This window comes from Gorilla gorilla, chromosome 4, assembly GCF_029281585.2.
Source record: "Gorilla gorilla gorilla isolate KB3781 chromosome 4, NHGRI_mGorGor1-v2.1_pri, whole genome shotgun sequence".
In the NCBI taxonomy this organism is placed as follows: Eukaryota; Metazoa; Chordata; class Mammalia; order Primates; family Hominidae; genus Gorilla; species Gorilla gorilla.
The window spans coordinates 26,336,174-26,363,197 of NC_073228.2; the positions used below are offsets into that span (position 1 = coordinate 26,336,174).

Here is a 27,024-nt window from a genome sequence, read left to right on the forward strand (position 1 = left end):
GTCAGTGACTCTGGGTACCTGGACTTGGATCATGTTACCAGGCCCTCAATAGTTATGGCTCCAGATAATGCAACGTGATGATTGCCTTAGGGTCCTGTCACATACTCTACCCCTGACCCTTGGGTGGGTCAGAGAATGGGAGAGGGGTAGATTCCAGTTACCAGAAAACTGGTGAATAATGCTGGAGTAAATGCTGGAATGAATGCTGCTGAATAAAATCTCCGCTACATGTGTCTTGAGAAATTCTAAATGAGTACCTCCCAAGGCCACATTTATTAATAGAAGCTCTGTAATATGGTTTCAGCTTTTCCATCTCCATCAGGAAGTAAAGGGTATTGCTTATATGCAAAATACTGTCCAAAATTTTAATATTCACATGTGTTTATTTTATATCACAACCTCAATCTTTTTTTTTCCTGTTACCAGTATTTTTATTCAGTTTAGCCTATGCTAGAATATAAATACATAACAATATGTCCTTTCTTGTAATGGGTAGTCTTTTACATAACTAAAATTTGTGGCTAGCAGTTTATATAACAAAAGAAAAGCTAAATCTGTAAATTATCAGAAAAGAAGCAAGGATATAGGAAAATAATACATTTTACATGAATTATAAAGGACAGTTACAATGAAAATCCATTACTTTCCTCTCAACCCAATTTTACAAAATAAAGTCAACATGTATTATTCTGTGAGCTGCTAAGAGTACATAAACACTGTGGCCCATTCAAAAGACAGCAGTCAAAGACAAAATGTTATCTTCATGTCATGTACTGTTCTTAGTTCTTTACTGGAGTTGAGCTTCCTTTCATAGTCTTCTTTAGGTGGTGGTAATTTGGCAAGATTTTCATCAAGAAATCCAGCTGTAGTGTCTGAGGCTGCGGTCACTCAGCCTGCACCCAACAAAGGCAGTCTGCACCATAGATCACCGTATTCTCCGGGATGACTTCAAAAGTGTTTAGGTTGCAACAAGCGCCAGTGAGACAGCCACTTGTCAATATTAGATTTCTGCCTACATACACTTTTAATTCAATGACATTATTATCTCCCATCTCCATGGCTTGGGAATGACGCCAACTTTAAACACGTTATTGGTGCCAATGATCATAGGTTTTGGTTCTGGATCTCCAGTGTCAAGAGTGATATTATCCGAGGAAGCATTTATGATAAGGGCCTGTTCTTCTATCAGGTTCCCTTTGCCAATCACTACTGGCCCGGCTTCCGCAATAATTTGTGCTTTAGGATGGATTGCTGTCCGAGTTCCTCTTCTTAGTCTTTGCTGCCATGGCACGACCCCAATGACAACCTCAATCTTATTCAGAATTTAAGTCTTTGATTCATGAACAAATTCAGACAGTTTATTAGTAATTTTCTGGCCTTTGACAATGTTATCCATTTTCTATCTTTCCTCTGTGTGTGAATCCTTAGAGGCAGACTTACCAGACCTTTGTTTTCTTTTTGGTGTCAGAGAATCTTTTGAACTACCTGAAGCTGGATTTAGAGCATCTAAACCTAATTAAAGTACTAGGTTTGAACCATTCACTCATGCTAAAGCCACCTTTTTCTCCACAGGATCAGAAAATGGTCCTGCAAATATAACCCTTTCCAGAAACTAGTTCATGCTACCTTCAAACAACAGAGGTCGGCAACTGCTTCCTGCACCAGCCACCCCCTTGCCTTGGAGTCCCAGGCCTGTTAAGCAGCAGGCTTCACTCCCTTGCGGTGGAACGGTTCCTATGAACAGGGAATGGAGGACTCCTATTGCGCTGCACGCTTAGTTTGAGAGGACGCCAGTTAGAATAAAGAAAGTGAAGAGGAAATGATATTGAAGAAAGGGGGGAAATGAATATTTTTAAGATTGTTAAGAAAATTGCAGTTATTTCTACATTTTCACTTTATACTTCAGAATCAAAGTACATGAGCTCTGCAGCAGAGCACCTTTCTTAAAAGGGATTTTTCTTGGCAGTTGCTGTGGCAACACATGATACTTTAACCCCAATAAAAATGGAATTTCTTAGAAGGCGGTACATTTTCTCACCTGTACTACAGCATTTTTTTGGCATCATCTTTTACTACTATTTCTTTCATTCCTATTCTTTTTTTTTTTTTTTTTTTTTTTTGATGGAGTCTTGCTCTGGTTGCCAGGCTAGAGTACAGTGGCGCAATCTCGGCTTACTGCAACCTCTGTCTCCTGGGTTCAAGCGATTCTCCTGCCTCAGCCTCCCAAGCAGCTGGGACTACAGATGCGCACCACCACGCCCGGCTAATTTTTGTATTTTTCGTAGAGATGGGTTTTCACCATGTTGGCCAGGCTGGTCTTGACCTCCTGACCTTGTGGTCTGCCCGCCTCTGGCTCCCAAAGTGCTGGGATTACAGGCATGAGCCACGTGCCCAGCCCTCATTCTTATTCTTGAAACCAAAATATACTCATTCCCCTAAAAAGCCTATGCAAAAACGTTTGGCTGCATAAAGGCCCATCCCTCAGAAACATCCTCCACATTCCTGTTTATGTTACATCTGATCCCTCCCAGCAAGCCTTCCTGTGCCGAGCTCCTGCCCACCTCCTCTGGCCCTTCGCCACCCTTCAGAAGCCATGTGTCTTTTTGCTGTACTCTTCTTACACCAGATGGCCAATTGCAGTGCCTGCCCTTGTCCACCCTCCCTCAGAGTACATGCCATGCTCCAAAGTCACCTCTTTTTCTCCCTCCCCTCCTCCTGCCCTCTTCAATCTACCCACCAGTCAAACTCACTTTACTTAACACATTCTGCTAAGCCAGACATTCAAAGAACAGTTTCTGAATAATCCACAACGAGTAGAATTATATGTTATTTTCCCTTAATCCTCCTATGTATTGGTGGAAATCCAGATGGAAAGAGAGTTTTGAGCTGAGATCCTTCCCTTAAATTAAGTTATTTACAATAAAGCAATGGTTCCCCACCTGTGGACCAGAGTTATTGACAAGGATCTGAGAAAATTCATATGCACACTGCTATACAATGAATGTTTGTGTCCCCTCCCAAATTCATGTGTTGAATCCCTAATCCCCAATGTGATGGTATTCGGAGGTGGTCTTTGGGAGGTAATTAGATCTAGATGAGGTCATGAGGGTGGGTCCCCCATAATGAGATGAATGTCTTTATAAAAAGAGGAAGAGAGACCAGAGCGCATCAAGGAAAGGCCATATGGGGAGGTCCGCATACACATTGCTGTAAACTGGAAGCAGGAAGAGAGCCCTTGCCAAGAACCTGGCCATGTTGGCACCCTGATCTTGGACTTTCAGCCTCCAGAACTGTGAGAAATATATGCTTATTGATTAATCTGCTCAATCTATGGTATTTGTTATAGCAGCCCAAACTAAGACACTCACTAGCCATTGTTGGTATCCTGGATAAACAGGCACTACTGTTTTTCAAATATATATAGATTGTTTTGAATTATAAAATCTAAATTCATTTAAAATTGATTCTGGATTCATAGGAGCTTTTGGTAAGGTACTTTCTCAATCCACAGATACTAAAAAATACAAAAACATTTCAATGAAGTCCTCAATCATTAATTTATGCAAATAATTTGCTATAAGGATTTCTAATGTTGCAAATAATTAGAAATAGCAATAAAGTCTAATGATAGAGAATTGGCTAAATGGAATATATATATAAATATAATTCATGCTATATACATAATATAATGAAATATATATAATAAAAATCTCCATTAAGTCATATAATGATAACTTATGTTTATTGAACATTTATTATGTGCAACTTATAAAAATTTTGCAGGTGTTAAATCATCTAATCTTCACAGTGGCCTTGAAAAGTTATTTTCCTGATAAGGAAACTGAGGCACAGAGAAGTTACTCTTTCTGGGAGGACACAGATTAGAGGCACAACTCAGACCCAACTCCAGATACCCCAGTTTCAGCATGTGGGCTCTTAATCCCTACACTTTATTAAATCAAAAGATTACAAAACAGTCTGTCCTTTTCTACTAGATGGCTCTATTAGCTCATATTACCAGGCACCCCCTCAGCTCCAAACACTCTACAATGATTGATAAAATATAAAAAGAGATCGCATTGTGGTTTTGATTTGCATTTTCCTGATCATTAGTGATGTTGAGCATTTTTTGCCATTTGTATACCACCTTACACTCTCAAGAATGGCCATAATCAGCTGGGCGCAGTGGCTCATGCCTGTTATCCCAGCACTTTGGGAGGCCAAGGCAGGCGGATCACCTGAGGTCAGGAGTTGGAGACCAGCCTGGCAAACATGGTGAAACCCTATCTCTACTAAAAATACAAAAATTAGCTGGGTGTAGTGGTGGTGCATGCCTTAATCCCAGCTACTCAGGAGGCTGAGGCAGGAGAATCACTTGAACCTGGGAGGTGGAGTTTGTAGTGAGCTGAGACCATGCCACCGCACTTCTGCCTGGGTGACAGAGTGAGACTTGACAAGAAAGAAAGAAAAGAAAGGAAGGAAGGAAGGAAAGAAGGAAGGAAGGAAGGAGAAAGAAAGAGAAAGAGAAAGAAAGAGAAAGAGAGGAAGGAAGGAATGACCATAATCAAAAAATCAAAAAATAATAGATTTTGGTGTGGATGCAATGAAAAAGGAACACTTCTACACTGCTGGTGGGAATGTAAACTAGTACAACCACTATGGAAAACAGTGTGGATATTTCTTGAAGAAGTGAAAGTAGAACTATCACTTGATCCAGCAATCCCAATACTAGGTATCTACCCAGAGGAAAAGAAGTCATTAAATGAAAAAGATACTTGCACACACATGTTTATGGCAGCACAATTCACAAGGGGTGCATAAACATGGAACCAACCCAGATGTCCATCAATCAATGAGTGGATAAAGAAACTGTGGTCTATATGCAATAGAATACTACTCAGCCATAAAAAGGAATGAATTAATGGCATTCACAGCAACCTGAATGGAGTTGGAGACTATTACTCTAAGTGGAGTAACTCGGGGATGGAAAACTAAACATCATATGTTCTCACTTGTAAGTGGAAGCTAAGCTATGAGGATACAAAGGAATAAGAATGACACAATGGACTTTGGGGACTCAGGGAGAAAGGGTGGGAAGGGGGCGAGGAATAAAAGACTATACACTGGGTTCAGTGTATAGTGCTCAGGTGATGGTTTGCACCAAATTTTCACAAATCACCACTAAAGAACTTACTCATGTAACCAAATACCACCTGTTCCCCAAAAACCTTATGGAAATAAAATATATATATACATAAAAAATATATAGAGAAAGAGAGAAAAAAAAGAGAGCGAGAGAGAGAATTAGAAAGATGGATTTGTTTTCTTGGCTCACTGCAACCTCCGCCTCCTGGGTTCAAGCGATTCTCCTGCGTCAGCCTCCCTGAGTAGCTGGGACTACAGGCACTCGCCACCATGCCCAGCTAATTTTTTTTTTTTTTTTTTGTATTTTTAGTAGAGAGTTTTCACCATGTTGGCTAGGCTGGTCTTGAACTCTTGACCTCAGGTGATCTGCCCACCTTGGCCTCCCAAAGTGCTGGGATTACAGGCATGAGCCACCGCTCCTGGCCAGTATTTGGTATGAAAAGCAAGACGAACATCTCTGTGATGTAGAAACAGAGCAGAACCCAAGTGGTGAGTGAGGCCACAGCCTCCAGGTACTGAGCCCAGCAGCAAGCAGGGGCAGCTGGGAAGAAACCTGTTAGGGATGACGGGGCTAAAAATGCTAGAAGTGCTCCTTGCCAGGAAGGTGCTAGGAGCCTGGGTTGCAGCTTGAAAGCAAGGGCTGGTGTGGGGCCCGTTTTTGCTAATGAAGCTCATGCCTGCCACACTCAGGGCTATATGGCTTGTCTAAAGGGGAGTCAGTTGGCCCCAACACAGCCTCATCGTGAAGGTCTGGCCAAGCTCCCTCCCCCTGGGTGCCTAGATCTGCACCCTCCCTGACATCACCATAGAGCAGGGGCCCCCAACATCCAGAGGTCCAGATGGACACAGTGGCAAAACCCCACACAACAAGAAAGAAGAATTAGAGAAAAAACAAGAACCATCCTGTTGTGAGAAAAAGCACAGGGCATTGGTGAATGAATTGAAAGAAAGCAAACATGTCTGGTATTCCAGAGGCCAGGTGACTCTCTGGAGTTGCAGGAGGTTAGCAGGTGGATAGGGCCAGACAGTACAGGGCCTTGTTGGCCATATACAAGATATTAATTTTGATCTTAAAAGTTAAGCAAATTCTGCTTGAAAAGCAAAACCAACATACCAATATTGTAGTCATCCAGGTGCAAGATGAATGTATTGAATGTATTCTGGATTGGGGTGGTACCAGTGGCAAAGTGGAAAGAGATTAAGGAGATAACATCCATAGAATTCTTACTTAGTTCCCCTTTTTCTCTGCTGAACTGCCCCCAGAAATGCTTGTTGGGCTTTGTAAAGTAATATTGGGCACACTTTTTTTTTTTTTTTTTTTTTTTGAGGCAGGGTCTTATTCAGTTGCCTAGGCTGGGCGCAGTGGCACAAACATAGCTCACTGCAGCCTGGATCTCCTGGACTCAAGTGACCCTCCCACCTCAGACTCTCAAGTAGCTGGGACCGCAGATGCGTGCCACCATGCCCAGCTGATTTTTTTTATTTTTAGTAGAAATGAGGTCTCATTATGTTGCCCAGGCTGGTCTTGAACTCTTGAATTCAAGCGATACTCCTGCCTCAGCCTCCCAAAGTGCTGGGATTAGAGGCATGAGCCACCACACCTGGCCTCATGCACACTTATTTTCCTGAACTGCTTCACCCTTACCTCAAAATATGATAATAAAGGACTATGCAGAGACATATAAACCACCACTGTAGCATAAACCAGTGGCAATGGAATAGGAGGTTCCTCTTTTCTCAGCTCCTCAAAAGACAATTCCATGTTAGGCACATTGGAGCTTGCAATAAAATAACTTGCATTTGAGGCCTGTGCCTAAGCTGATTGCACAGAGCTGCACATTTCCATCTTAGTTTTTGTTTTATTATAAACAAGTTGACATATTTGACATGGTTTTGACATATTGACATGACTGGTTGATACAGTGTGTGTGTGTGTGTGTGTGTGTGTGTGTGTGTGTGTGTGTGTGTGTGTTTGTCTGTTTGTTTGTTTTGAGACAGACTCTCACTCTGTTGCCCAAGCTGGAGTGCAGTGGCACGATGTTGGCTCACTGCAACCTCCACGTCCTGGCTTCAAGCGATTCTTCTGCCTCAGCCTCCCGAGTAGCTGGGATTACAGGCGCCTGCCACCATGCCTGGCTAATTTTTGTATTTTTAGTGGAGATGGGGTTTCGCCATGTTGGCTAGGCTGGTCTTGAACTCCTGACCTCAGGTGATCCACCCACCTCGGCCTCCCAGAGTGCTGGGATTACAGGCATGAGCCAGTCTGCCCGGTCAATGCAGTGTTTTTTGAATAAAAACATCATAAAATATGTTTTAGTTCTCCCTTCGCTATTTTTAATGAAATTATAGATTTTCAAGGCTCCTTCTTTCCAATGTCACTTTGCATTTTTATCTCTAGGGACCCTTTGGCTCAAGTCAACTGCACATTCCATACACCTTATAGTCTATTATTTATGCAAATGATCATTTGTCTGATTACCCTTGATTTCAGTTCTACTTGATTGGAACATGAAACTCTAGTTAGGGATGGTCTTGGTCTTCACAGTTCACTTTAAAAGTTAAGGGAATCATAGTGTCAGTGCTGTGCCTTGGAGGGAAAAGTGGGCAGTCTGTTGCCACGGAGCAGGGCACAGCCCTTTAGTCACATGGGCACCATGTTATAAAGACCCCATTTCCACTCAGCTTACAGGAGTCATTACTAATTATAGAAATGTCATTACCACAATGTCCTGAGTGAGTTTTCTAATTTTATTTTGCTAAAGGAAGGAAGATGAAGGAAGGTAGAGAGAGAAGTAACCGTGGTGGAGAGAGGGAAGCCCCTCTCTTTGGTGCGATGTGGTTGAGGGATGTGGAAGAGCACGTGATTATCCACAGTGCTTTTTGAGGATGGTGGGAATGGAGAGAGGATGGAAATGAGCCACAGCAGACCAGCTTTTGAATACCTTCGTGTTTAATAGACATCACTCACTGGTATAATAGGACACTTTATGCTAATGAATTTAATATTCAAATATAATAATAAAATACATGTATGAGTAAAAATTTTGATCTTGAATCAAAGGAATTTTGTGTCCATCAAACCCATTGCTTAACTCCACTCAACCTCATCTTGCTTCATGGTCTGTTGTAAGGCCAGATTGTTTCATAGTCAAGCAGTTCCAAGTTCATGAATAGTCCACAGGTAAAAGTTCTCATTCTCTCATTGTTTCCCCTTAAACACAGCCGGGGTCAGAGGTGGGGATAGAAAAGCAGTAGCAAAAGCCAGGCATGGTGGCTTATGCCTATCATCTTAGCACTTTGGGAGGCCGAGGCATGAGGATCACTTGAGCCCAGGAGTTTGAGACCAGCCTAGGCAACATAGTGAGAAACTATCCATATGGGAAAAAAAAAAAAATTAGCTGGGCATGGTGGCACGCACCTGTAGTCCCAGCTACTCGGGAGGCTGAGGCAGGAGGATCACTTGAGCCTCGGGAGGTTGAGGCTGCAATAAGCTGTGATTGTGCCATGGCACTCCAGCCTACATAACGGAGCAAGACCCTGTCTCTAGAAAAAAAAAAAAAAAGGCCGGGCACGGTGGCTTATGCCTGTAATCCCAGGACTTTTGGAGGCCAAGGTGGGTGGATCAACTGAGGTCGAGAGTTCAAGACCCGACTGACCAACATGAAGAAACCCCATCTCTACTAAAAATACAAAATTAGCCAGGAATGGTGGTGCATGCCTATAATCCCAGCTACTCGGAGGCTGAGGCAGGAGAATCGCTTGAACCCAGGAGGCGGAGGTTGCGCTGAGCCGAGATCGTGCCATTGCACTCCAGCCTGGGCAACAAAAGCAAAACTCTGTCTCAAAAAGAAAAAAAGAAAAAAAAAAAAAAACAAGAATCAAGAGTGATATATAGGAATATAAACTAATTATTTCCTATTCTTTTGTCATTTTGCCATGTGACAAATTTACATGTATCCTTCACTGGTTGGATTTTTGAATATGTGCTTCTTTGGGGAATTTGTGGAACTTTTATTTTAGGTCAGACATATACATCGCATTTGTGTAGGTTTTCTTCAGTTGGTCGTATATAAATCTGTAGTAAGCTAAAATTTTAAAATCAATGGGAAGGTGTGGGGAGTCCTCTGGAACCAGTTGTTGTTGTCATTGTTATTGTTGTCACTTTTTTAAAAAGATCGCTGACTAGATGGATGTCTGGAAGCACTGCAGTTCAACGCCCCATCCCCTGGCCCTGGCCCCTGTTGTGCTGGGGAAAGCACTAAAGCGTGGTAGCAAAGACTCCTCTAACCCACGTGTCTCTGGCATTCTCTTCCCCCTGGGGTGGAAAAATCAGCTCAGCATTTAGAAGGATTATTTGAGAAACTGTAGAGCAAAGTGGACAATCATATGTGCTTGAGAGTCAGACTACCTGAGTTCAAATCATGTTTTACCTCTCTGTGCTTCCCTCATTGGGTCATCAGAAGGATTAAGTCCATATAAAAACATGGAGAGTCACACCTGGCACACAGAAAGTCCTCAGTAAATGTTTGCTCGTGGTAATTTTATTAACCTCATAAATAGAATGAAAACAGATTGGTTAAAGTTTTTCATGACTTTATTAAAGTAACAGGATTCAGCTTTATATAATGATTTTTAAATTGAGCATTTGAGTTTAAGAATTCAGGGTAGTAATATTTTCCCAGTTGACAGTCTCACTCACACATGAGGTAATTTCTTATTTTCCAGATGCTTATTTTAAATTCATTCAAACTCACTAAAATCACAAAAACTAAGAATAAAGGAGTAGACAGGAAGTATAAATGCACAAATCTTCAATAAATGTTGGAAAATATAACTTCTGAATTTGAAAAGTGTTAGAAGGAATAATGGTAATCAAAGAGCAACCTTAGTCACACCCAATCTTCTACTCTCTATGGCCTAGCCTCCTACTAGAGAGAAACCATCACATGTGAATAGTGGGCAGGGCAGGAGGAAGGAGAGTCAAGAGAAACCAACCATAAGCGTGAACCAAAGGGCTTAAGTACTTGGCCGTGACCTCCAAAGTACTTGAAAACTGAGGGACATAGGCCCCCAGAGCAAATGAAATCATAGATTTGGTCAAAGTGTAATGAAGACAACAAAACCAAAGCATAGCTGTGCCCTGACCCCAGCTGCCCCCGTCACACCTCAACTCTCAGCAAATAGCTGGTTCCATTCAAAAAGGAGGTGTAATTTTTCTTTTAGAAAAAGGAACTAGCATATGATCTTTGCTGGATTAAAAGAGAGGAGAAGAAAGAATGTAAGCAAATAATGTTCTGTATATCAAATGGAAAATTACAGGAGGAAGGTTCAGACTAATTACAGTTCTTTATAACAGCTCTTCACAGTGTCAAAGCATTCACAAAACACATTTAGACATCTCTCTCACAAGGAAAATGGTGGAGGGAGATAGAGAAGTAGAAAAAAGAAGAGACATATTTAAAGATGATATAAGTCAACAGACAGATGAAAAGTGATCTCTCAGAGCTTAGGAAAAATGTTAGACAAAAGCAAAAGATTACAGAGATTGAAACCATAGTAGATGAAACAAAAATAGAAAAATCATAACTAAAACCATCCAAGGAAATATAGTAATTAGGCTAGAGGCTATTATACAAAATGAAATGAAAATATAAAATAGATATAAAACGATAAGAAGAGTTTGGTGCAGTGATGCATGCACGTAATTCCAACTACTCAGGAGGCTGAGGCAGGAAGATTGGTTGAGTCCAGGAGTTGGAGACCAGCCTGGGCAACATAGCAAGACCCTGTCTCAAAATAAAATGATATGAAAATAAAAGTAATAATAGAGAACATGTATAATTATGGGAGATTGTCAAAGAAGGGTCAACACATGCAAAGTTTGTGTCTCTGAAGAAGAGAACCAACAGAAAAAAATACATATAAGTATATATATATAATAAAATACAAGTAATTATTCTAACAAAGGAAACTTTTGTTCAAATAATGCAATGTAAAGGTAGAAACGGCACACACAATGTCTCAGGAAAATTAATATAAAATAATTAGTATCAAAGCATTTCCCAGTGAAGTTACTAAATGAAGGAAAAAGAAAATCATAGCATCCAAGCAGAAAAAGAAAGTTATATTCAACATGAAAAAAATCAGATTGGCCTCAGACTTTACCATGGCAATATGTAATGCCAGAAAACACTGGAGAAATGTTCTGAGGGGCTCAAGTAATCCTCCTACCTCAGCCTCCCAAGTAGTTGGGACTACAGGTGCACACCACCATGCCTAGCTAACTTGATCTTTGTGTTCACAAAGTTATGAGAGAAAGAAAGTGGGATTGAAGCATTTTTATACCCAGCAAAGTTGTCTTTTAAATATACAGGCAATGGATAGACTTTTTTGTTTTTTTACTGTGAATATACTTTATAATTTGTGTTTACAATTGAAATTCTGGAAAGTCAAAATCAACGTCTTTGCCCATGAGCTCCTTATAGACACCAGAAAAAGTTTTGACCTTGTGTTCCATATTGTTCTGCTGTGCTTTGTCCAAATTAACCTGTATGAGCTGGCTGCCATCCAGTTTCATGTGAGAAGACCAAATCCTCAAGGACTGCATTATAAATGCAACCGAGCAAAGCCTTGAGGTCCGAGTTCATCTCCAGCTTCAGAAGACCCTGGAAAATGCCAGACTTGAACTTGTCCGGCTTCTCACCATTGGGCTTCACCATCTTGGCACTCAAACGGAACATGGCCTTCTTGCCAGCTTAGGAAAACAGATAGACATTCTAAACAGATAAGGATGTAAGAAATAGTTCATGCCCCAGTTCCCCCAGCTATGGCCACTTTCTGGTCCCCAACGCAACCATAGCTGAAGAACAACTGCAAGTTGAATTGTTCGTGAAGGCTGGCAGTGATGGGGCCAAGATTGGGAACTGCCCCTTCTAGAGACTGTTCATGGTGCTGTGGCTCAAGGGAGTCACCTTCAATGTCACCATCATTGACACCAAGAGGCAGACCAAGATAGTGCAAAAGCTGTGCCCAGGAGGGCAGCTCCCATTCCTGCTATATGGCATGGAAGAGCACAAGGACACCAACAAGATTGAGGAATTTCTGTAGGCAGTGCTGTGCTCTCCTAGGTACCCCAAGCTGGCAGCTCTGAACCCTGAATCCAACACAGCTGAGCAGGACATATTTGCCAAATTTTCTGCTTACATCAAGAATTCAAACCCAGCACTCAATGACAATCTGGAGAAGGGACTCCTGAAAGCCCTGAAGGTTTTAGACAATCACTTGACATCCTGCCAGTCAGAAGAAGTGGATGAAACCAGTGCTGAAGATGAAGGCATCTCTCAGAGGAAGTTTCTGGATGGCAATGAGCTCACCCTGGCTGACTGCAACCTGTTGCCAACGCTCCACATAGTACAAGTGGTGTGCAAGAAGTACCAGGGGGGCCGGGTGTCATGGCTCACACCTGTAATCCCAGCACTTTGGGAGGCCGAGGCAGGCAGATCACTTGAGGTCAAGAGTTCAAGACCAGCCTGGCGTACAAGGTGAAACCCCATCTCTACTAAAAAAAAAAAAAAAAAAAAATTAGCCAGGTGTGGTGGTGCGTGCTTGTAATCCCAGCTACTCAGGAGGCTGAGGCAAGAGAATAGCTGGAACCTGGGAGGCAGAGGTTGCAGTGAGCCAAGATCATGCCACTGCACTACAGCCTGGGCGACAGATTGAAATGCCATCTCAAAAGAAAAAAAAAAATACCAGGGATTCACCATCCCTGAGGCCTTCCAGGGCGTGCAGCAGTACTTGAGCAATGCCTATGCTCAGGAAGAATCTGCCTCCACCTGTCCAGATGATGAGATCAAGCTCACCTATGAGCAAGGATCCAAGGCCCTCAAATAAGCCCCTCTTGGGACTCCTTCAGCCCCCTCCATTTTCTCCACAAAGGCCCTGGTGGTTTCCACATTGCTACCCAAAGGACACACTCCAGAATGGCCAGTGAGCAGGGAATCCTGGAGCACTTGTCCCGGGATGGTGTGGTGGAAGAGGGGATAAGGGAAAGAAATAGGGAGCCTGGATGAGATTTTTACTGTGGGGTGGGATGGGTAGGACAACATATTTCAGTAGTAAAATACAGAATAAAATTTGTTTAAAAAGAAAATAGTGCATGCATGAGTTGTTTTTAAAAGAGTTGAAACTCAAACTTTCAGAACCAGTGTTGAGTGATAGAAAAAAAAATAGTCAATATATAACCCATGAACCCTCAATAAATGTTACCCTGAGGTCTGGTTTATAAAGCATGCATTTTGCTTTGCATTTTTCCTTCATTTGAGTCAGCTAACTGACTCAAGTAAGTGAGTAGCTGGAACTGGCTCACTTGGAAGTAAGCTGAAGAAGAGAAGGTGAGAAAAATCAGTAGACAGGAGAATCAACAGATATTTCATCAGCAAAGACTTTGCATCTGTGGGAGAGATCATGTTTTATTATTTCTTTTTTTCCTTTAGGTATAAGTCACAGGATTATAACATATCCCAAAAAAAGCACTTTGCCAAAAATTGAAAATTTATGTTCTATAACAGTGGCCACAGGATTTTAGTAGGTAATGAAATGAATTGTTAAGCACATTTTTTCCTTAATTCAGTTTAGTGTAAGAAAAGTTCGGTCTTAAAGACTGTTAATTTTAAATTGTCTTCAGCAAATTGATAGGCTTATCCAACTCAACTCAGTCGTACACAATTTTCATAGTATATTGCCTATTTCCAGGTGGGTATGATGAATCACTTGGTATGATACACTGCAACTCAGCTTTAATGTTTGGTTAAGTCATGCACAGCACATGCAACAGATTTTTAAAATAATTAATTCTATCCTATTTCACAGTAGGTGGAAGAGAAATGCAGAAACACAGCTGGAAAAAGACACCAATATCTACACATGCATATTCACACCTCATCCATGCACATCTTCATCCTGCTCAGGCATATTCTTCCAAAGGCTTTTCTTCTACCCTCTCACTCACTCCTTTAGCCTTGAGAGGGATGAATGGGATGAGCCACCAACCTATTTTTTTTACTAGCCCAGTGAGCATCAGTTAGTTAAACACAGGCCCGGTAGTATTCGGGAGGCAGAAAGAAACCAGGAACCAGGAACCTTCCTATGCCCAGTGCACTCTACCTGTCTACTGTGTCAAAGAGGGTCGGAGACACAGCTATGTAGATTCTCCTTCATTCATGTCTTCATGATTATATGAATCACATTTAGTGCCCCAACTACCTGACAGTTTGGAGGAGTAGGGATTTTGGGGGGTTTTGGGGGAAAAAGCCTCACTCTGTCACCCAGACTGGAGTGCAGTGGCCCGATCTTGGCTCACTGCAGCCTTGATCTCCTGGGCTCAAAGGATCCTCCCACCTCAGCCTCCCAGGTAGCTGAAACTACAGTTGTGCACCACCATGCCCAGCTAACTTTTATATTTTTTTAGAGATGCCCAGGCTGGTCTCAAACTCCTGGGCTCAAGTGATCTGCCCACCTCAGCCTCCCAAAGTGCTGGGACTACAGGCGTGAGCCACCACCCCCTCAAGGAGTATTTTAATCAAAGCAGAGACATGCTATGAGTTGTCCTCAGATGACAGCTTAGTATGGTTGGAGTTCACATCCTGATCAAGGAGAGGCTGCAGGGCTAGCATAGTGGGGAACCTCATGAGTGAAGAGGAGAGAAAAATTATTTTACTTATCAGATGCTGAAAATTGTGTTCATGAGGATTTTAAAGAAATAAAGCATTGTTACAGGGACCATCTCTCTCAGAGTCACAGGGTCAGGCTGGGTAGCCTTTTCAGTTTTTAACTCTTTCTTCTTATTTCATCTTTATTGTCTGGTTTCTGACCGCGTGTAACAAACCTTTCATTGTGATGAACAGATACTGTTCTGGGACTTCTTAAATTCAAAACAATCATTTATGTGGTAAAAAGATAACTCTTAATTTTTTTCCAATTTAGATAACTTACATACGACAAGAATATGAAACAAAATTGAAAGGATTGATGCCAGCATCCCTAAGACAAGAACTTGAAGACACCATTTCCTCCCTAAAATCACAGGTAATTACTAGAATCAAGGCATTTTCCAAGGATTTAGGGGATACTCTGAAAAGAAACTTGCAAATAAATCTGATTCCAAATTGTTGCCAGAAATCAATGTGATGTCATTGCATAACCTACTACTCAGGATAAATTTTCATTTTGTTTTAAATTTTTTTCTTACTTGTTTAATAACTCACTGTCTCAATAAGAATTTCTTTAAAGCACTCTTAAAATTGAAAAGTTCAGTGAGTTATAACTTCAATTCATTTACAGTCTACCTTCCAATATAGCCTCATCCTTTTATTCTTGGTATCAGGTCCAAAATGCCATCACTTAGCATATGGCTGATTCCTCACTGTGCAGAAGGGCAGAGAAACTGAAAGCACAGTTATGTTAGAAGCACTTTTATTCTGGTGTATTTTACATGGTCATTAGAGATAACAAGATGTATTCTAAGTTCAAGGCAAAATAATGACAAGGTATTCAAACAATTAGGTTAAATAGTTCTTGTTGAAATGTGTGGTTCTTGGCTGGGCATGGTGGCTCATACCTATAATCCTATCACTTTGGGAGGCCGAGGCAGGCAGACCATTTGAGGTCAGGAGTTTGAGACCATCCTGGCCAACATGGCAAAATCCCATCTCTACTAAAAATACAAAAATTAGCGGGGTGTGGTGGCCCGTGCCTGTAATCCCAACTACTTGGAAGGCTGAGGCAGGAGAATCACTTGAACCCCAGAGGCAGAGGTTGCAGTGAGCCGAGATCACACCACTGCATTCCAGCCTGGATGACAGAAAAAGACTGTCTCAAAAAAAAAAAAAAAAAAAAATATATATATATATATATATATATATTTATATATATATATATGGTCGGGTGCAGTGGCTCACGCCTGTAATCCCAGCACTTTGGGAGGCTGCAGCGGGCAGATCACCTGAGATCAGGAATTTGAGACCAGCCTGGCCAACGTGGTGAAACCCCGTCTCTACTAAAAATACAAAAATTAGCCAGGCATGGTGGTGCATGCCTGTTATCCCAGCTACTCAGGAGGCTGAGGCAGGAGAATCACTTGAAGTTGGGAGGCGGAGGTTGCAGTGAGCCGAGGTCACGCCCAGTGCACTCCAGCCTGGGTGACAGAGGAAGACTCCGTCTCAAAAAAAAAAAAAAAAAGAAAAGAAAGAAAGAAAGAAAGAAAAGAAATGTGATGTGGTTCACGATGTGAGAAAAACTTCTAACATGTTTGAATGTTTTACGTATTGTTGGTATCATGAGAAAGAGTTTACATATTCACATCTCCAATACACTTTGTTTTTTTTTTTTTTTTTTGAGACAGAGTTTCACTTTGTCACCCAGGCTGGTGTTCAGTGGTGCTATCTCAGCTCACTGCACCTTCTGCCTCCCAGGTTCAAGCGATTCTTCTGCCTCTGCCTCCCAAGTAACTGGGATTACAGGTGCACGCAACCACGCCCAGCTAATTTTTAGAGACGGGGGTTTGTTTGTAGAGACGGGGTTTTGCTATCTTGGCCAGGATGGTCTCGAACTCCTGACCTCAAGCAATTCGCCCACCTCAGCCTCACTTTGCAAGCATGAGCCACCGCGCCCAGCCCACTTTGAAGTTTAAGACATATTTTTTCCTTGAAAAATTCCATGAAGGAAAGGATTTATTTACTCCCTGTATCAAGTACTTTGCCTGGCACATAACAGGTGCTTAATAAATATATTTATGAATAAAATAAATGATATGGTTTGATGATATCCACGTTATCTATTTATAATATGTAAGATAAAATGTGGAACACATTTTAGCTGCTCCTTTTATATTCCCCTAGTAAAACTTCTCTCATCTGAAAATGAAATGTTCATAATCTCAATCCATATGCTACTGTTTGCGATTTTGCTTCTAAGGGCTATGAAATTTTGTTCACGCCTGCATATAAAAATAAGTAGTGGAGGAGAATGGGAACATACAGAGGGTTAAATAATTTTTATTTACATGAAAAGCTCCACTCCAGGTGTGGTTTACCCATTAAGTTTGTAGGTGAGCTACAGATAGTGTCAGCTATGTAGGACCTGACGCCTTCAGAGGAGTTTTTTTAGGAAGAGGAAAAAAAAAGGAATCTGATACCCACCTGCAGGGCTTCTGTTATCATTCATATCATTTCACTGTAATAAAAGCCACTTCAGCCTCCTAAAACTGGATGCTGACCCAGAAAGAGAGTGCTGCCAGCTGCGATAGGGCCTCAGAGTTGGCAGCTGCACGGAGGAGTCACAGGCCATACAGTGAGCAAATTTAGTTTGAAAGCACAGGTGCCTGTGTTTTTTGAGAATTGTTGGAATTCCGATTACAGAGCGTGGTTGGGGGAGGGAAGTTGAATCAGTGTAATCCCTGCATCTGTCAAAATTATCAATTGTCCTATGGGTCACTTGAGCAATTGGATAAATGAAGACCAGGGTGCTGTACAAATAAGCAAAACCAGGAGGACCACTTTGAGATGCACCCACTTAGAAAGACTGTGTTTTCTTCTCTTTCAAGCACATTTTCTGTTCTGCCAGCTGTACTCCCTTGCATAACTATGTTTCGGGATCAACCGTTGCCATGGTTTCAGTTCAGACCAAAGATGCAAGAATAAACAATTCTGAAACGATCAAATACCACTGACTCTTGATTACATTAAGCCATGGTATAAGTTGGCCCCAAACCATTTGGGTTATGTAAGGTGCTTTTGAATCCACGCCTGATACAGGCATCTTTAACAGTATAGAAATGTATGCTACACAATAATCAAATGCTTTGTAAAGGTCTGATTTAAGAGAATATGCTAAACAACCCAGTTTCCTCCAGCCCCCTAAGAATGGGGGTCTGGGGGTTGTACCTGCTTTGAGCTCTGCACTAGGCGGTTTCTATAGTTGTTTCATGTCATCCTCATAACCTTGGGAAGTAGCTGTCATTAATCCCGTTTCACAGATTAAGCATCAAGAGCTTAAGTAATTTTCCTAGAGCCACAGATGGCAAGCCAGGAATTGAACCAAAGTTGGCCTAACTCCAGACAAAGCTCAGGCTCTTTCCGCTATGAAGTTCTGTCTCTCCAACTTCAGGGAATCCCTAGAATGGATTGAGGTTTCCAGAAAGCAGTAATTTTCCTTATACTCACTCATTCATTCATTCATTCACAGCTAGTGAAACCAGCTACATGCCCAGCCCTGTAAAAGAAACTGGGGTGGAGAGACAGAAAGGTCATTCCTGCCCAAGAGAAGCTCTCAGGTTTAGGGAAGAGATATGAAAACAAATAACCACAAAGCAGTTTGAGAAGTACCAGTAATAGAGGGGAGGAACACAGAGGAGGGGACCTCTGGCTTTGCCTGGGGCTAGGAGGCGAGGAGCAGCTGGGGAGGAGGTGAACGATTCCACAGGAGAGGTGACATTTAAACCAAATGGTGGAGGATGAATGGGAGACAGAAAGACAAGTGTTCCAAAGAGAGAAAATGGCCCGGGCCAAAGAGCAACGGAGCGAGAAAGACACGGTGTAGAAGCAGCAATGGTGGGCAGGGCGTGAGGACAGGTAAAGCCACAATGATGGGGGCGGGCCAGATCAAAATGGCTCTGCAATGAGGAGTTTGAACTTTATTCTGTCGTATCTGATGGATTTTCAATAAGGATGGGATGTGACCAAATGTAAAAAACACAACATTGACATTCAACAAATCCTCTGAGTTTTATCTAGGGAATTGTCTGAATTTAAATAAAATCTTACCATACTATTTGCACAATATTGACATGTAAGCCACGTCCACCTCTTCTCACACAAGGTGTCTTTTCTAGGTTAATTTTCTGCAAAAGAGAGCTTCCATCCTTCAAGAAGAACTGACTACATATCAAGGCAGAAGGTACTGCCCATAAGCAGGTGTCTGTCTCCTGATTAGTTTGTGTTGTGGCACCTGTGAGCCTCCTTGTTTGGCCTTTGTCTTTATTAAAATGCTTGGATATAATACAAGTTTTGAAAAAGACTGTTTTTAGTAAGTAGCATGTCTTTAAGAAGTCACCCCCCTTCTCATCCCAGTGCTTAGTCTACTATCAAAACAAGATGAGAGAATCTGCCGGGCACAGTGGCTCACTCCTGTAATCCCAGCACTTTGGGAGGCCAAGGCAGGAGGATCACCTGAGGTCAGGAGTTCAAGACCAGCCTGGCCAACTTGGTAAAACGTTGTCTCTACTAAAAATAGAAAAATTAGCTAGGTATGGTGGCACATGCCTATAATCCCAGCTACTCAGGAGGCTGAGGCAGGAGAATTGCTTGAACCTGGGAGGTGGAGGTTGCAGTGAGCTGAGATCACACCACTGCATTCCAGCCTGGGCAACAGAGTAAGACTCTGTCTCAAAAAAAAAAAAAAGAAAAAGAAAAAGAAAAAAGAAAGATGAAAGATGAAAGGATCTGCAGGGGCATGGCAGGTCCAGGCCTCACCTGGACAAGAGGACAAGATGTTGTCTTGAGGCCCAGTGATGGAGTGAGGGAGACACGATCTTCCTTTAAGATAGTGAGATGATGCAGTACTTGCTAGGATAGCTCACATCTTCAAAGTCCTTTCCCCTAAGGGTTTGGCATTGTTCTCCAGACCAGAATAGATCAACAGCTCAGTGATCCAGCACTCACAGTGACTTGAGTACCCTCAGTGCTCTTTTTGGGGATGCATGAGACCTTTTGTAGTCAAAGGTTCCCAGTGCCATCACTAACATAGATTGTGTTTACCTGCTGTAATTCCATCAAACGCCCTTCCTGTTTGTGCAGTGAAAGACTGAACTACTTATTTAGCTTTGAATTAAAAGGAAAGATCTTGTGAATCGCACATTTTTCGAAAGATTCTGTTTGCTCGGTGTAGGTAAGATTTGATCCCTTATAGATAAGCATAAATTATGAAATTTTGATATCAAATAGCCTTTTCAACCCCTATCAGCTTCTCCAGAATTGAAGCTTATTTTTTGATTGACATACCTGTTAAACCTAGAGAAAGTCGTGACTACAATTTTTGGTTTACAGGTAACTGCACGAGAGAATGCAACGGATGCAATTTCCAGGCTGTGCTGTGGACTTCTTCCAGCAGGTTTGAAGATTTGGATATTGTAAACTGTGAGATCAGTGGCATTTTTTAAATCCTTAAATGTAATTAAGATCATAAAAACATGCATCATTCATACATTAGTGGGGTGGTTTTATTTGTGTCTGCCTAAGTTATTTTTTTAACATTCCTTTATTTCCGATTTTCATGTTTGTGTGCATTTGAGTATGTTCTGAGAACTGCTTATATTGGGCAAAGTGATTTCCTATGATATGCCTTGTTAATCCTTTTGCATAGAATTTTACCAGTTGCGTACAATCAAAATCACGTTTGTAGTATCATATCAAAAATTCTAACCTGTTTACATTGTTTTCATGTTCATGTTCCTATATTATTAAAATATTATTTTGTACTTACCAGTTTTATTTCTACTTTTTATCGAACCTCATTTGCTAAAATAAGTGTGACATATATATGGTATTTTTCCCAAGCAAATGTTAGCAATCTCAAATTGTACTTTGGGAAAATATACCTTATATCATGTCAACAATCAAATCCATAATTAGTGCATGAATTGGTGTTTAGGATAAAATCGCTGGATCATCTGATATCAGTCCAAGTATTTGTCTTGTTGGTCTCCAATCACGTCCTGGAACCGTAGAGGCAGAATATGGTGTAACAATTTTAGATAGCTGCTGTGGTTTTATTGTTACTTTCTTGATCTCCCTTTTTATGGTTGTTGTTTTAATTATAATATCGATCGATGATCCTTAAGAAAGCCTAAAAAATGTGAGGTCAGGTTATGAGGACACAACACATTGGCAAGTAGTCACAGAATGTGCTTTACTCGGTCCGGTTTGCATGTGGTCACCGCCTGGTTGAGAGACTATGGTGTTGCTTCCATGAGTGGATGGTTAAGTCTGGGTCCCTCTCCCCACCCAAATGCCCAAGAGCTGTTCTGTGATGATTGGTCAACCCATTTGCCAAGGAAATTTTGAATTGCGGAGAATGAGTGAATGGATGCCCCAAATTCTTTCGACTGCAGTGTGGTGTGTGCCCTGGGCATTTTGAGCTCTCTAAAAATCTGGCCCATGGGCGGGGCTGTAATCCTCTGGTTTACTGTAAAAGGACAGGGCACAAAGTTTATTTACACTTTTTCAAAATTCTTTTCTTTTTCCCACGCCCAAGTCTGTTGTTTGCAGCCCAAGGATTAATTACCCCTTTTTGTACTGTAACTGAGCCACAAAGATGATAAGGAAGTAACAGGTTTTACAGCCACTTCCAAAGCCAGGGAGGGACTTGGCATAAACAGGGCTGGGCTGTGGCCATCAGTAGGAGGCCTGGGATTCTTGCACTAACTCATCTCTGTGGGGCTACCACTCAGCCTGGTAATGTTCAGACACCCTGACACCTCCCCCAGGAATATAAGTCTCTGTCTTTTGGAAGATGAGGTTTTTCCTGCATATACAATAAATTATAGTACTGGTTTCAAGAATATTTAGGAAAAAGCAAAATCATTGCAGATGCTATTAAAACAAATGAGGATTATTGGTACTCAGACTATGATTTAGTCTGAAAGGAAAGATTCCTACAGGATTCCCGTTAAGTACTTCTTTCTGTACAGACCATGGAAAACAAGTTGAAGCTCACCAGATTTCATTAGTAAGGTTATTAGGTGCTTGAGGTGAAAATACTTTGTGAATTGTATTGTATGCTGGCTTTGGAACTCCCACTCAAGACTATTTGTTTTCCATGAGTAAATATCAGTAGGTGTTTTGGAAGGTTGCCTGCCATTCTTTCTTTTCCTTATTTCAAGGGTTATGAAATTACAAACACTGGTGAACCTTTGACATTACCCAGATCCTGTTTCCCTTCTGAACCATGTCATGTATGTCTGGGAGTAAAGGGAATGAAACTTTAGGTCACTTTGATTGGATGTGATAGGAATGGATGGTTGACACTAATGTCTTTGTGAACGTTCTCTGATAAAGGAAGAGAAAGAAAAATTGCATTTGGCATGTTTGAAATTCCTTACTGAGTTGAGCGGTGAGTATAGAAATGGCTACTGGGAGAAAAAGAAAGTGCTCAGGAAATAAATTATAAACACTGTGCCTTATTATAAAATCATCTAAGATTCCATCCGTTCTTTTATCTGCTGGAAGATCAATTGTTCATCACAAGTACCTAATTTTGTTACATCTCAAGTTATCATTATTGGCTGCTGTACCTGAGTCATCCACCTGTGCTTTTTCTATTTCAACACGTAATTGTCAACAGGTAGTGGCTGGTAAAGGGTTTGGAACAAGCCAAGCAGAAGAAACACTCTGCAACCCCAGGTTCTTGGTGTTTGTTATTATCTACTTACGGGGTCAGGGAAGAGAAGGGCTAACAGCAAAGTTAGCTATTCAGTCATCCACGTATGTCACAATTTTGTTCGAGTCCACCATTTCTGCATCACCAAGCAGTGCACCCTTTCAGGGGTCTGAGCTCTGATTTTGCAGCCTCCCCACTCAACAATGAACTTCATAGAAGGCAGCCATCGGGGCATAATGAAGAAAACAGGAAGACTGAGGGAACAGAGAATGACAGACTTGCTTCATAGACCGTACAAAAGAATTGACTGTGATTAAAGGGAAATAGCTCAGATTCAAACATTATCCTGTAATGTCACATATCAACAGTGATTTCTTCAGAAACAGGTGTGTGCTTACAGTGGTGAGCAACCTCATTAAAGGCATCTGCAGAGACAGTGCAGACAGAAGAAACTGTGAGTTGGAATTAACAATTAACAGCCCTCTTATTGAAGTGCATCACCATCCATAGAAGGCAGTGGTGTTTTAGCTTTCTTTCTAAGAGTAAAAAGGAAAGGTAAAACATCAAAAATGGTGGGAGAAAAGTTTCAGAACACAAGGTCATTTTAATTCATAGTTTCCTTAAAAGAACTATCTCTTCTGAGCTTTCATATTTTGTTCAGAAAGGTCGTCTCTTTTAAGCCTTGTCATTAAAGACGGTTTGCTCTTTAAAGTGAATTATCAAAGGGTGTAGGAATTGCAAGTTACTGAAACTAAAATGCATGATCAATTTTAAGTCTGCTAACTAAAGCCTACTTAAAATTGGATGTGCTTTTGTCCTGGCAGCCCCTTTGATAAAACCAGAAAAAGATAGATGGTTGGTCAATTCAAAGTGGGGAATGAAGATAATTAGATAAAACTTTCTTTCAACTGATATTGAAGTGGTTCTTGGCTTTGGAGACTTGATTAGGAAGCAGTGGCATAGGCTGTAATGGTATTTGAAATGTGGAAATGGAGGCCAGGCGCAGTGGCTCACTCTTGTAATCCCAGCACTCTGGGAGGCTGAGGTGGGCAGATCACAAGGTCAGTAGATCGAGACTATCCTGGCCAACATGGTGAAATCCTGTCTCTAGTAAAAATACAAAAAAAAATTTAGCTGGGCCTGGTGGCGTGCACCTGTAATCCTGGCTACTCGGGAGGCTGACACAGGAGAATCGCTTGAACCTGGGAGGTGGAGGTTGCAGTGAGCTGAGATGGCGCCATTGCACTCCAGCCTGGGCAACAGAGCAAGACTCTGTCTAAAAAAAGAAAGAAAAGTAAAATGGAATACCCTAGATTTTGAGCTGGCTAGTGTTAACATTCTTCACTATATTGTTTTAAAATCAGATCATATGATTTACTTCTCATATGGAGGAAGAGAAATTAAATTTGTAACATAAGACTGAAGAAATTTTAAAATCTGGATTCCTCACTGATAGCTAGTTCCGCTGAAAATCTGTTCTTCCAGACATTTCCATTTTAAGCGAGGATTTCCGTCAGACAAATGTTTGTTTTGTTTTGTTTTGTTTCTTTGTTTTTAAGACGGAATTTCACTCTTGTTGCCCAGGCTGGGGTGCAATGGCGCGATCTCGGCTCACTGCAACCTCCACCTCCGGGTTCAAGTGATTCTCCTGCCTCAGCCTCCCGAGTAGCTGGGACTACAGGGATGCGCCACCATGCCCAGCTGATTTTGTATTTTTAGTAGCGACAGGGTTTCTCCATGTTGGTCAGGCTGGTCTGGAACTCCCGACCTCTGGTGATCCACCCACCTCGGCCTCTCAAAGTGCATGAGCCACCGCACCCAGTCCAGGCAAATGAACTGGACTGAAAACCAAAAGAACCAAAGAACCAAGATGTTGCTATGGGTGCTGCTATTTTGAGAACGCTTAATCTAGACTTTAGGCTAATACATATATTTTTTTTTAATTTTTTTTTTTTGGAGACAGTCTTGCTCTGTTGCTCTGTTGCCCAGGCTGGAGTGCAGTGGTGCGATCTCAGCTCACTGCAACCTCCACCTTGTGGGTTCAAGCGATTCTTCTGCCTCAGCCTCCCAAGTAGGTGGGATTACAGGTGTGCGCCGCCATGCCCAGCTAATTTTTTTTATTTTTAGTAGAGATGGGGTTTTACCATGTTGGCCAGGCTGGTCTCAAACTCATGGCCTCAAGTGGTCTGCCCGTCTTGGCCTCCCAAAGTGCTGGGATTACAGGTGTGAGCCACTGCACCTAGCCTAATTCATACTCTTATATCATCTTTGGAAGTCTGCCACGTAAAAGAGGTCTCATGGAAAATAGCTAGTTGGACACAAAGACTTTATCATGGAACAGAAAGAGAGGGCTACCAAGTTAGAAGCCTGATCTATTTAATTAGCTAAAATGTGGCTATGGGAGGGAGACCATTGTATCCATACCCTTTACTTTAGCTAGGAAAGGAGATGCGTTCACAGGTGGAGTCTAACAATTAGTTTTGTTTCCTTGGGCAATTCTCTTGACCTGTCTGGCTCACTTTTCTAAACTCGACCAATATTTCCAAAACTCTACCATTTCAATCTTCTCATTTATTGTTTCTCAGACTAGCATTCCGTCAAGCCCTGTTCTGCAAGATTTGTCTTGAAGTATTCAGGTGTCATATTTAGGAAATGTGACGTGCTATATCACCCTCTGGAAGATTCACATTTACTCAGTCACTCACTCAGTCATTTATTCATTAAATAAATAGTTGCTGATTGCCAGCTGTGTGCCATACAGCAACATGAACCACCCCAAAACTTAATGGCTTAAACAGTAACTTCCTGTCATCTCGCTCAGTGCTGAGGGTTCATCGGGCTCAGCTAGGCTGTTCTCACTTGGGTTTCAGGCAGGTGCAATCAGGTGTTGGCTGGGGTGGCAGTCATGGGAGGCAAGGGCTCAAGCCCACAAGACCTATTCACATGGTGGGTAACTGATGCTGCCTGTCTGCTGGGGAATGGCAGCTTTGAGGTGCCCTCCGGTGCAAGCCCAGCCAGAGACCAGACATCGAAGCTACCAACCCCATAAGGCCAGCGCCCAGAAACTGGCAGGATCACTTCAACTGTCAAAGACAGAACCTACCCAGAGACAAGGGCGGAGGACACAGACCCAGCAAAGGCAAAGAATCTGTTGCCATCTGTAAGCTGCCACACCCTTTGCTAAAGAAACCAATTTATCTTTCTTTTTTCTTTTCTTTTTTTTTTTTTTTTTAAGACAGAGTTTCGCTCTTGTCGCCCAGGCTGGAGTGCAATGGGGTGATCTCGGCTCACTGCAACCCCCATCACCCGGGTTCAAGTGATTCTCCTGCCTCAGCCTCCCGAGTAGCTGGGATTACAGGCGTGTGCCACCACGCCTGGCTAATTTTGTATTTTAAGTAGAGACGGGGTTTCGCCATGTTGGTCAGGCAGGTCTCAAACTCCTGACCTCAGGTGATCCGCCTGCCTCAGCCTCCCAAAGTGCTGGAATTACAGGCATAAGCCACTGCGCCCGGCCTACCTTTCTTTAATCGGCAATTTCCTAAAATGATTTGATCCATGGAATTATCTTTTAGCTTCTTCTGTGACTCACATATTTTATTGTAGAGTTCTGTGAAATATTGATCAGAGAAGCCCAAACCTAAGATATTGCTTAAAAGTTCCTTCCTGTTCAAAAATTCTGTTAATCTATGTTGCATTTCTAGAACCACAGGTCCAGTTGGGGATTTAGAAACACTTCTTGGGAAACCCTGAGTTAGGAATATTTAGAGGCCATGTCTTTTTTCTCTGTTCTTTTAAAAGATGGAAGTAACCTTAGTTGAATTTTTTTTCACCTCTCCTCGGCTTGAGGTTTGATATGCATTACTTGACTTAATTATATTAGCAAGCGTATTATTAAAAGGTCCCTCAAAACCCATACCCTGTGCTCAGGAGCCTTCTTTCGTGGAACTGTCAGGCACATGGAAGGCTGTGGACCTGATAAGCCTGTGAGAGGAAATTTCCTGAACCACAGAGCACTTCAAAACTATTCAACTAAGTAGAGCATAATCATCTAGATAAACAAATGAATCAGCCTTCTAATTGCCCCGTTAGCTTTCTCACTTTCTCACCACCACAGCCCAGTTCTCTCTCTCCTGGCCTCTTAGCCCATCCCCTGGATCTCATTCTTCTCAGCCTGAGCCTGGGGGTGGGGGGAGAAGGTAACTGTGTAAAGGGAGCCAGGTGCAGGGGCTGGGCGGCCCCTCTGCTCTCTTAACTCTCCACATCTTACTGAATGCCACAGTCACCAGACAATTGGTCCAACCCTGTGATCCGCAGGTGTTTTGAAAATACCTAAACAGGCTGGGCAAGGTGGCTTGCACCTGTAATCCAGCACTTTGGGAGGCCGAGGCCGGCGGATCACCTGCAGTCAGGAGTTCGGGACCAGCCTGGCCAACATATTGTGAAACCCTG

At 42.1% G+C, this 27,024-nt stretch overlaps 1 protein-coding gene and 2 pseudogenes across 41 annotated transcripts in view; 2 read left to right on the plus strand and 1 right to left on the minus strand.

Annotated features, from left to right (window-relative positions):
• Nucleotides 1-20,681, plus strand: part of CEP112 (centrosomal protein 112) — a 562,721-nt gene extending 542,040 nt beyond the window's left edge. For 23 of the 41 annotated variants that reach the window (XM_031011060.3, XM_031011059.3, XM_063706175.1 and 20 more), the window contains 3 exons: nt 15,127-15,228; nt 19,031-19,095; nt 20,244-20,681. In XM_031011060.3, the coding sequence (XP_030866920.3) occupies nt 15,127-15,228; nt 19,031-19,095; nt 20,244-20,247 (171 nt within the window). In that variant the 3' untranslated portion in view covers nt 20,248-20,681. Of the gene's footprint in view, nt 1-15,126; nt 15,229-19,030; nt 19,096-19,268; nt 19,405-20,243 lie in introns of all 41 variants that reach the window. The other 18 variants (XR_008679796.2, XR_010133740.1, XR_010133744.1 and 15 more) reach the window with 1 other exon arrangement.
• On the minus strand, nt 501-11,864 carry LOC109026717 (dynactin subunit 6-like; annotated as a pseudogene).
• On the plus strand, nt 12,007-13,363 carry LOC109027021 (chloride intracellular channel protein 1-like; annotated as a pseudogene).
• Nucleotides 20,682-27,024: the final 6,343 nt, after the last annotated feature.